Source organism: Erpetoichthys calabaricus, chromosome 13, assembly GCF_900747795.2.
Source record: "Erpetoichthys calabaricus chromosome 13, fErpCal1.3, whole genome shotgun sequence".
Classification (NCBI taxonomy): Eukaryota; Metazoa; Chordata; class Cladistia; order Polypteriformes; family Polypteridae; genus Erpetoichthys; species Erpetoichthys calabaricus.
Window position 1 is genome coordinate 40,239,079 of NC_041406.2, and position 12,031 is coordinate 40,251,109.

The window sequence follows — 12,031 nt, forward strand, 5'->3', positions numbered from 1 at the left end:
ATCTTCCTCTTCAAAGGAGTGAAGCAAACAAATCAATATGTCTGTTTGGCTTTTAGGTATGCGAAGCACCGCGGCACAAAGCTGTTGAAGGCAGCAGCTCACACCCCCTCCGTCAGGAGCAGACAAAGAGAGAGAGAGGGAGAGTTTGTTTTTCAGTCAAAAATCAATACGTGCCCTTCGAGCTTTTAAGTATGCGAAGCACTGTGCAGCATGTCTTTTCAGGAATCAGCTTTACAAAAGATAGCAACGTGAAGATAATCTTTCAGCATTTTTAGACGAGCGTCCGTATCGTCTAGGTGTGCAAACAGCCCCCCTGCTCAATCCCCATATGTCAGGATCAGAGAAAGCGCAAGAGAGAGAAAGAGAAAAGTAAGTTGGGTAGCTTCTCAGCCATCTGCCAATAGCGTCCCTTGTATGAAATCAACTGGGCAAACCAACTGAGGAAGCATGTACCAGAAATTAAAAGACCCATTGTCCGCAGAAATCCGCGATATATATTTAAATATGCTTACATATAAAATCACAATTTAAATGACCGCTACGCGCTCGTGTTGACTCGGCGACGCCCAGAGCAGAAAGAACGCGCTCCGGCCGCTCCAACCGCGCCATGCGGGGAGTGAGAGAGACGGCAATATCTCACACTCTCTCCCCCCTTAAAGAAATTAAATGGGCGCGAGTGAGACCACTGACCTCCCTCCCTTCTATTAGTTATAGGTTATAGTACGTTCGGCTTATCCATGAGTCCGGCTTATCTATGATACGATTTTATTTTAAAAATTCGTATGATTTTTGGTCTCCGGCTAATACATGAGTCCGGCTTATAGACAAGAACTTAGGGTAGTTTTGTTCAACATTCCAATTACTCTTTGCATTCCCCATGACTTTTATTTTAAATAATTATTTCCACTGGTGTCATTGAATTTATGAAAGATTTGTTTTTGATTTTATTCATACCATCAACAATTTTAAGACTTTATGTTGCCATTGCTATTGAACATTTGTATGAGCCTAATTTATAATGAATGTACCTGCAGTTAAATTAACATGTGCTAATAGAATAAGGTGTCTGGTACTTTTGTGTGTTAATTCCTTTTTCTCTTTTTTTGTTTGAATTCTGTGTTTTGTTTGACAGTAGCGTTTTCTGTGATTTGCTGATTTGCTCTTCATTTGTACTGCAGGTTATTCATTGCTATCTGTGGCATTTAGTATTGCAACTAGTAAAACTGTCCTACCACTTGAAGCATAGTCCACATTAATGGTTTTATTTCAGAAAAATTATGAATTACCTCAGTATAATTTTTCTCTGATACTGCAAATATTTCTTATTAGAACTCTATAGACGCCACCATTTGAAAACCCTCTCACATTTATGGGAGTTCTGCAGTCTGATGCAAGACTAAGTATTATGGAACAGGAAAAAAAATTAATCACAATTTGCATTAACCTGTTTAGCATTAGACCAGAGTATCACCCAGGCTCTGAAAACAGTGGTAAAAGCGTTATTCCAGAGTGTCATTTGGGCAACTTTTTACTGTAGATGCGTCTCACATAAATGCTAGACCCGAGGATTACTTGGGCTGTAAAAGTGCTAACAACATTAATGCAGATTGTTGGCAGTTGTAAGGCCATGTCTTATGTAAGTGTACATGTGTCTTCTCCAAGCGTCATAATGGCATCTCATAAGAAATGTTTTTCAGCAGCCCAGGTGTTGCACGCACTTGACACTGATACAGTCGATGATGTTGAAGAGCCTCTCTTCAGCAGTGATGGCAAAATGCATTTGTCTTGAAGCAGTGAAACCAAAAGCGATTCTGATGAATCTGAAAGGGGCGCTTGTGTTTGGGTTGACTCTGCTTCAGATGAACCAGCACCACCTCGTTTTGATTTTGTTGGGTAGCCATGAATAAAAGTGAACGTTGACAGCCAAGATCTACTTACTTACTTGGAAGTTATTTCTTGATGATGATGTGATCGAAAGAATCGTGGTTGAGACGATTGGTTATACTGAACAGTGTCGGGTAAATGACCTAGGTAGTTTTTCCGTTCAAAGATATGCTACACAAAAGACATTTTTTGTCATTATTTTTTATTTCATATTAGTTATTTTTACACTTATGAGTTTGTAATTTTAGTGTTTTGGATGTTTTGCAGTAGAAAGATGAGATTTAATAAATTTTTCAGGCCAAAAAATGCAGAGCTTTTTACTTTTTTTTTTTTTTTTTGAGAAAAAGTGTAACACTAAGGAAGTTAACTTCAAAATTTTATGTTATATGCAACTTTCTGATGATACTGTAGAAAGATAAGTTTTCAAACCCTGCTCATAATTTCTACAGCCTTATCACATTTAATTAATTTTCCTACAGCTTATTAATTGGTATTAGAAATACTATTTGCTACCACTTATTACTACTCGAGAATAGCGTTTTAACATGGTTTTTTTTATATGAAAGGATAAATATTAAAATGAATAAATATCTTTTAAACTGTAAAACTGAATAGTATATCTTTCATTAACTTGTATTTGTTTATTTATAGATGCACTTAAGTTTGATAGTGATGAGGAAGACAGCACACCTGCTTTTTCATCATTAACTAGCTCTGTAGCTTTTGACAAACCAGCTCCTACCAAGAAAGGTAATCTAATCTGTATGAATTGCCTTATTTGTCTTGTTTGTTTTCTTTGTGTACATATTTGTTCTACTATTATTACAACTTTGAATATACATTTATAAGTGGGGAAAGATACTATTGGCAATGCAGCGCATAGTGAAAATTAAGACCTAATCTATGGTAAATAGTATGTTATTATTGGATATGACCATGAAACTACTACTTCACAGCTGCAACTCTTTTCCTCTACAAAAAAAGGTGTTGCTGCTTGTTGTGTCTCACTGTGTACTTTTGCATAATGAGTCCTGCCAGTGGGATACTCCATTTTTCCAAGTTGTTTGTGTATGTTGCAGTAACCCCACTAGTTAATCAAAAACAATACTGGGAAATTTACATACCCAAGGGTGTCTTCTTTCAATGAAATCACAGGTTTCAATGTTGCTTGCTCTGTTTTGTTAGTAAAATATGCAATTTGCACACGTATGTGCAGACACAAGCAGTGCACCCTCTCAATCAACATACTTCTCTTAAAATGTGCTGTGTTTATTGATTGGGCACTGTGTAAATAGTTGTGTGTGTGCATGCACGTGAGCCTGCCTAGTAGGGTTGTGTATCATTAGGATTTTGTCAATACCAATACTCTTATCGATGCTACTCTCCATAAAGTGGTAAGATAATGTATCTGTTGAAGGGGGGTGGTATTTAGGCTTAAGGGATGTCATCTCCCTACTGTTGGGGGGAAAAAAAAATTTTTTTTTTTTTTTTTTTTAACTAAGATAACTAATTTTGTTTGTTTTTGCATTGCTTATGTAGCACCTGTCAGGTTTTACTGAGGGAGAAGACCAGAATTTTTTTTTTTCATGTATTAAATAAGCAAAATAATAGACATTTATCTTTGGTTATGTAATTTAGGCACAGTAATACCAAAAACCCTTTTGGGCATGAGGGGTTAAAGAAAATTAATCTCTTGCTGGAATTAATATTGTTCTGGGGACCACTGAGCAGATCATTTTTTTTTCACTTACATAAACACATTGATTTTTGGCATTGTGTTTTTGTCTTCACCTCACTTTTCTTCAATAACGTAGTAGCACTTTGCAAATTTTTTGCCTGTTGCTTACGTTATAATTGTTACAAGTGTTTGACATCAAAACATATTTAAGATCATTTGCTTGTCATTTTTCTGAATTTTCAGGTAAAGTTTAGTTTTGGGAGAGAACCTTATCAGATAAGCTTTTATCAGTGTGATATGTAAGCTTTTTGCTTGACTGTTTCTCCTTGGTCGACGCTGAGGGCAGTACCAGCTTAATACTGTTCCAGAAAACTGCAATTTGTATGCGAGATTAATACTTTTTGTATAATTCAAACTTAACATTAATTATTGCTACAGCAAAGAAAACTTCAGATGGAGCTGCCAAACCTAGAAAGCCACCAAAGCCAAAAAAGACAGAGGCTACACTTTGGGATTCCGATTTGGACAGTAGTGCTCCTAAGCCATCTGCTACATCTAAAGGTTGGTTTAATATGGTGCTACAAGGAAAAAACAGAATTATATCTATTTTGGTGTTTAATTAGAAGTTTTCAAGAAAATGAGTGTTTTATGTTTAATGTCTAATTAAGAAAACATAAAAATTCAAGTGAACTTATAAATATAGCCAAACATTTGGTGGGGAAATGTTATAGTGGCATTTTAACAAACATGAGTTTTACTTGATGTCAGCAAATAAGTAAATGTACTGTATTTTAGGGAAATTTGTGTTGCCTGGTTGCAAAGGTGTTGGGAAACCCTGACTCTAAGTTTGAATGTCACTACTTAATGTACATTTTTATACATTCAAATTATTCTTATTTGCTCGCAGTAACTGACATTCAGATACTAAAGAACTTTTTCTTACCACTAAATGTGGTATAGTATTACATGAGACATGCTATGCAGTATTGCAGTATTTAACACATCTTTTTTGTGTATTGCTTACGGAACCAGTCCATTCTTATTTTGAACAGTTGTATATTCATATGTAAATCAGACAACCCTCTACTTCAACGCACCTCTTTATAACACATTTCTGAACAGATTTTTGTATTGCTTTGGTCTGCTCTTGGATCTATGGTTGCACTAAGAAGGATATGTTTAAATACATCCACTTCTTGGCAGGATTACTATTTTTTAATGCCCCCCCCACACACACACACACATGAAAAGGCTAACAGCAGATTTATGAAGTCCAAAACTTTCTGAAATATTTTTGTGATTTTTTTTTTTTTTTAGATTGATAACCATCCACTACTTTTTTTTTCTTCTTCAGTTCTGCTGATATCATCCTTTTTAAGGCACGATGCTTGACTCATAGAAGAGCAGCTTTTCTTGTAATCATTTATTTGTTCCTCCCTAATACATCATTTCAGATTTTTGGGTTAGCCAGGTTAAATAACACTCTGTGATTGGCACATCTTATCCCTTTGATGTAAACCATATTTAATAGTTTACTGCACTTCACTCATTTGATCCACCTTTATTACGTAAGCAAAAAGAAAGTGTTACTTGCAATTATGATTACAGCTGCTGCAATATTCTGATAGGAAAACATTGATTACTGTACTCCATATATTACTCTCGCTCTTTCAGAGATGGAACTTTCCCAATTATAGTACACACTGCTTTAAACAGCAAATGAGTGTTCGAGTACATCTCCTAAGCACAAATCAGAGTTACTCGCCTCATATGACAAATTACTGGCAACCATGCTGAATGCACTTTTAGGAGGCTGTGTTTTTTTTTTTTTTAAGAAATTGATTTATTTCTCTTGTTTGCTGCAGCCTACAGAAAAAAAAAGTATATAAGTAATTTTGTACTTGACACTTTATTCTAACAAAATGAAGATAGTCATTATAAATTAGGTAACGTTTGGTTTTCAGTAGTGATGATGTTGATCAAAAATGCATAATGTGTAAACCGTTACAGCAGTACACTTATGCAACCATCTAATATTCAAACACATAGTCCAGTATGTGAACAAGCACGAAGTCCCAGAAAAGTTAGGTCTGTGACAGATAACCATTACCTGTTTATGCTATAATGCGTATCTTTGCAGCAGGCAGCTGAAAGCAAAATCGAATAACAGTAGTCCTAATGTTTTAATGATCTGACAGCCAGTTAAGAGATGCATCGTCCTCCCTTACAATTATTTTTGCTAAGTCGTGTTGACTGTGTTTTATCCCAAACTTTAGGCATAAATTGAAATGGATCTGAATCAAATGTAGCTTTATACAACCACAACTTATTGTTGTTACATTGTGCTGACTGTTAAAACACTTATCAAATGTTCAGTATAAAGCCAATTGTATCTTTGTCAAGAGCCTCAAATATGTGTTAAAACCACTTCAGAGTTGGTCAGTCTTTTCAGCTTTCATACAGAGTGAAAAAGTAAAGACTGAGCTTTTCAAATTTACACACGATTCTATCATTCTTGATTTCCACTTTATCTTATTCTGTATACCTAGTAGCCTTTCAAGTCTTGCTGTTTAGACGTGGATTGGATTTTAAGTTCACATGCATCTACATACATCTGTTTAGGCATGCTTTTTAAATCCTGGTGTGTCAAAATAATTCTTTAACACGTACTAGTTGCGATTATTGGAGCAATATGAAATTTTACACAAGTTTTCAGTCTGTTTATTCCACAGATCCCATATTAATTCTAAATTTGTGCTTTTTTTGTTTGGTTGCAAGACCATACATGGGATTTATATGGAAATTTCAAATCATAATTATCTGGCGCGTCAGTGATTTTAGCAGTTTCTTTTCCGATAAAATGCCAGTGAACTCGCCTTTGCTTTTGTCCTTTGCATATATGCTTTTGGTCTATTACACATTATTATTATTTTATTTTTATTCTTATAAGTTTTTCCAAAATATTTTCTATGGTGGTTTCTCTTCAATGTTCTATATGTTTTTGGATCCAATTACAAATATTAATATTGATTTCACAGGATATTTGATTGGTGCACTTGTGGTTTGATAGGTTGGAAAGTGTGTTTTTTAAATTTATTTATTAATTGACTTTAAATAACCTTTCTCAAGGCACTTTCCATATTAGTTGAAATATGTTAAGTAATTTTGTCTTTAAAGAACATTCTTCTTCTGAGTAGATTGTTGTACTCAACATGCATGTTAGGAAAAGATGTATAAGTTGTATTATACCAGCATTTGAAAACTTTAAAGAATCAGAAAACTGCTGCATTTCAATATTTGCTAGTGCTTTTCTGTTACATAAGAATAGGCTAGAATTTAACACCCTGTATAAAGATCTTTATACAGTACAACGCTGATTAAATACAAAAAACGGCCTCTTCTGAAAGAATTCTCTTTAGCAGTGTTTGGTTAGTTGTGACGTATATACATTGGAACCTCGGTTTGCGAGCATAATTCGTTCCAGAAACGTGCTTGTAGTCCAAAGCACTCATATATCAAAGTGAATTTCCCAATAAGAAATAATGGAAACTCAGATGATTTGTTCCACAACCCAAAACTATTCATATAAAAATGATTAATAAAAAATATAAAGTAAAAATACATAAAACAAATTAACCTGCACTTTACCTTTGAAAAGAATCATGGCTGGTGTGAGTGAGTTTCTAAACTCTTGTGGGATTCCACCCAAAGGGACGACACGCGGAAGAGCGTCCCAAAGCAATTGCAGTCTCCCAGGGCTGTAGCAGTTCGCCGTAAAAGTGAATCCGAAAAGATCGCGGACATGCTATAAGCGCCTGCCGTCAATGGGTGCTACAAGGAACATTATAAATGTGCAGGGCCCTGCCTGACTGCTGTGTCTGTTTCAAGCTGAATAAAGCTGATGTTGCTAAAGTACTGAGAGTCAGCTTTGTGTTGTAGTGTGCAAGACGGGGACTCGCACGTCACAGCGCACACGTGCACACACACAGTCACAATGCTGTAGTAAACAGTATACGCTCGTATGGATGTTTACTATGAGTGAGGCACGCCGACTCATACAGAGAATAGGAGACGATTGCCCACAATCCCGCAGCGAGAGCGAGAAGAACCATCAGCTCAGTTGTGATCACATGACGCTCAGCAGACAAATAGTATACATACTACTTGTGCTGCAAGACCTCGCTCGTTTATCAAGTCAAAATTTATTAAAAATTTTTGCTCATCTTGCAAAACACTCGTAAACCAAGTTACTCGCAAACCGAGGTTCCACTGTATTCTGATTTAATTGGCTTTCTAATTCAGTGATTTATTGATAACGCTTTCATTGACAGTGTTGCTTTAAAACCTCAACTTTGAATCTTACATTTAGGTACTGGTAAGTGTCGAGGAAGAAAGCGAAAAATGTCTGGATCTGAAGATGAAGATGAATATAGTCCAACTAAAAAACCTGGAAAGTCTTACTCGAACAAAGTAAGTTCCATTCCATTTTTTTTATCACATTTGTCGTAAAAGTGTAAATTATACCTTATAATTCTTTAGCATTATATTTACCCTCAGAAAAAACAGCCAGAGCATTGGATTTTTTTAAACACCAAAATCATAATAAAGCATCCACATAATCACAGTAATAAAGCATGTCTAGTGTCCAGTGCTGTACTGATGTAGATTTAGCACTTGTGCTTCATGTGATATGTTTTGCAGCGGTCGCCAACACACACAGGCACTGTTCAAGCAGATGTGGAAAGATTTTTTTGTATTATATTTTTTAGTTTGCTTGTACTTGACAGTGTAGAATGTCAGTGCTTGCCCCATATGATCAACACTGCTGATTGTCTTATTGTAGCTTTTTATAGCGAACTTCATATTTCTCCCCAATATAACACCATATTGACTGTACTTAACATCCAAGTTGGTCCCTCTACTGGTATTAATTATTGAATTCCATTTGTATCCAGAGGTCACTTCACACAACATGTAGACATACCAAATTGTGCCCATTTGGATGCGATGTTCTGTATCCATGACAGGCCTTCCTGTGCAAACCCACAAGACTGTTGTGAATACATCATAATCTGGAGTATAAACCTTCTACGTATTTTTGATGATCGCCTGATACATATCCCACAATTTATGAAAATGAAAAGTTCCCACATGATGTCTGCACTGGTCAGCATAGAGGTTCATTTCAAAAACTATTTTTCCACCAGACAATTCATAATTAGTTGACCAAGCTAAACAAACATCTTTAGACTGGGGTTATCCGTAAGTGGGCATCAAGTAGGTTGCAGGATTATCAGTAGTAGTATGAAGTCGACACTAAACCTGAACATCAATGACATTTGGCAGGTTTTAATATACATAACACATAGAAGTGTTCATGATTTTTTTGCAGCATGTTATTTCATCCACTAGATTGCAGGTGTCTCAAGAGTTATTTAGCCTTAACACTATCAAGTGGGTCTTTACACCTCACACTTAGTCATGCTTGGGATTAATTATTTTTGCATAGAATTCCGAGCCCAGGTCATGATTGGGGTTAACGCCAAAGAGGGTAACTCGAAAAAGCTAATGGTAACTTCACAAGTTTAAAATATTATTTGTGCAATTGCATGTTTTCATTTGGTTATCTTTTAGTATAAACAATTAGGATACAGTGCTAATAAATTCAATCATGTTACAGTGCATATTTATTGTTTTTAAAATTTCATTATAGTGTTGTTATTACAGATCAGTTAAAAAGAGAATATATTAAATTCCATTTAATGTTGATAATAAAATAGTGTCTTCCTTTATCCACCAGGAACAGGAGTAGAAATAGGAAATATTTACTATAGTCACAATTCTTAGTATGGTTAAAGACCTTGCAGTGTTTCAGCAAATTCAGTCATTTTGTTGTGTTGCCAGAATGCAAAAATGTCATAAAATGAACCTAAAATTTTAATTTTAAACAGTATAATCCTAAATTTACTCATTGTACTGTGGCATGCAGATTGTTTTTCCAAATGAAAAAAATTAAATTGCATGATAGTTGTGTTTAAACATATCACATTTCATTAGCAAAAATTTTCTGCCAGGTGCTACCCTAAACTGAGCTGTTGAAGGATAAGGGATTGGTATAATAATCAGCGGAGGAGAGGTTGGGAGCATGTGCCGATGGCGTGTTGCTAGGCTGTCTGATCTATAGGTAGTTTTTATTCATGTTGCTTTTAAGCAGTGGGAATCCCTAAAACATGAGACCCTTGTAAGCAGATATCTTTCGGAAGTAGGATCTCGTCCCAGGTACATTTATGGGACATGTCAGATAATAATACTGATGGTTTGTGATTACAACCCAGTCTGATTGTCTAATGCTCCCTTTGACATAGATATACTTTTCATATGCTTTTGTATGGTAATTGCTCAGAGCATATAAGGTTGAAGATATTTATGGTTTCCTCTTTGCAGCCAAAATATAGTACACAATTTGCAGCTCGGTGGCAAAAATGAAAATGGAAGTAACTCATTGCCCTCATCTGTTGCTTGTCTGTTTTTTAGAAAGTATGTGTTCATGTGTGTATGTGTATATATGTATTTCAATATTTGCCTGTATGTTGCATTTGTATTCATATATAAACTCATACAGAGACAAGTCTCTGGTTAGGACTTGTCATTGTATGACACCGTGCAGATATGAGCAAGTAAAACTGAAGTTTTCTTTTTGACTGAATTTCAATTGAGTTTCAACTAGCGATTTGTTTATTTTTTATTTTATTTTAACTTAAGCAAAGCAGCTGATTTTTGACACCAGTCAATATGTAAGCACTATTACTAAAAAATTTTCTGCAAAACCAGTATTAGACAAGATAACTTTTTTGTATTTTTATGTTGGTCACCTTTGTGTGGTTAACAAGAAATTCAGAATTTTGATTTTAAGTATCCTAATAAATTAGAATTTGTCATTTTTGCCAATAATAGTCTGTTTCAAAATAGGGTCTTCATATATATATGCTCCAATTTTTTCAGCGGGTTTCTAGGTGCATTTGTTTTAAGTCTCAGGTTGCCATCTAGTGGTGAAAGTGTGCTTCAAGAGATGAAGCTTACTACAAACTCTTACTACTTGCTCATACTTACTTCAATCTTTTAGGACTTATCCGTTTACTTGTCATTAATCATATTCTACAACTGGAATCAGCTAGTACTTTATTTAGAAACTCAGTGAGCTCTTAAACAAATTTTAGCTGAGTGGTTGTTTTATTGATACCCTTTTTTCTCCCCAGAAATTGAAGAAAACAGTATCTGAAGAATTTGACTTTGACACAGACTGCTTCAGCAGCAGGGTAGAAACCTCAAGGGAAAGGCCTGGCCGAGCCAAGAAGGAAGTAAAATATTTTGCAGAGTCAGATGATGACGATTTTGACATATTTGATTAGGTGCTGTAAACACCAAAACATTTTCAGTAACTCGCATTCTCAAGTGGAAAATCTCCTTTGTCTTTCTGTCTTGCAGAATTTTGTACATTTTGCTCATTTTTGTGATGATGGTCTTAATGGTTTTTACTGTGTTTAGGTGTTACACTTTTTATTATAATTATTATACATATGCAGTTTTTCTTTTTATTTTTTTATCATTGAAATGTCATGTATTTGTCTGGTCGGCTTTTAGAATTTTAGACTGCTTGTGCTAAAGCACATTTTAATTAAGATGAAATTGTAAACCTACTTTTTTGAATTGAACTTGAAGTAAACACATTAAGAACTGTAAGAAGTGTTTGGACTTTGATTCTTAAATTTGATTTTTATTTAATTTTATTAAATAATATTATTTTATTATTTTCTTTTCATGTTTTGTAACTGTTAATGTGACTGAAATATTTGAGATTTATTTAATTCAATATGGTTTAATGTTTACTGTAAACTAGAGCTGCACAGGTGAGGTTTGTTAAACATAAATTCCTTACTAGTTTTACTGAAACAAGTGGAACTGAAAAAATACATTTTCTACCCATATAAATAAGGATTATTTAGTAAAAATATTAATTAGTGAAGGTAGTTAGCTGGGTATATTTAGTAAATTATTTCTAGAGCGACATTTGCAAACATTTTCCATATTTTATCACTAAAATAATTTAACTTGCCAGAATTTATTAAATTTGTGAATATAGATTGACAAAAAAGAACAATGAACAATTAGTACAGCAGAAACTAACTTAATTCCGACTATTGAGTATGTTACATTTGGAACATTCAAAATGTGTGTTTGGCCTTTTTTTTTTTTTTTTTTTTTTTTATCCTACGGTACAATTTATTCGGTGAAACATTTGGCACATTCACAAATCCCTATTTCAACATTGCATTTGTATTTATGAGAACAGAACAATCGTAGCCATCAGGAAAATTAATATGAAAAATATATATTTTATTTAGTAATTGTAAAAAAATAAAGTGTAATTTTCCTACTAGAGTAAATTAATACATAGCTTAACAATCCATT

At 34.5% G+C, this 12,031-nt stretch overlaps 1 protein-coding gene across 2 annotated transcripts in view; it reads left to right on the forward strand.

Annotated features, from left to right (window-relative positions):
- top2b (DNA topoisomerase II beta) overlaps positions 1-11,335 on the forward strand; it is a 136,280-nt gene extending 124,945 nt beyond the window's left edge. For both annotated transcript variants that reach the window (XM_051935519.1, XM_028818156.2), the window contains exons 33-36: positions 2,536-2,634; positions 4,001-4,123; positions 7,932-8,032; positions 10,819-11,335. In XM_051935519.1, the coding sequence (XP_051791479.1) occupies positions 2,536-2,634; positions 4,001-4,123; positions 7,932-8,032; positions 10,819-10,971 (476 nt within the window). In that variant the 3' untranslated portion in view covers positions 10,972-11,335. The remainder of the gene's footprint in view (positions 1-2,535; positions 2,635-4,000; positions 4,124-7,931; positions 8,033-10,818) is intronic.
- Positions 11,336-12,031: the final 696 nt, after the last annotated feature.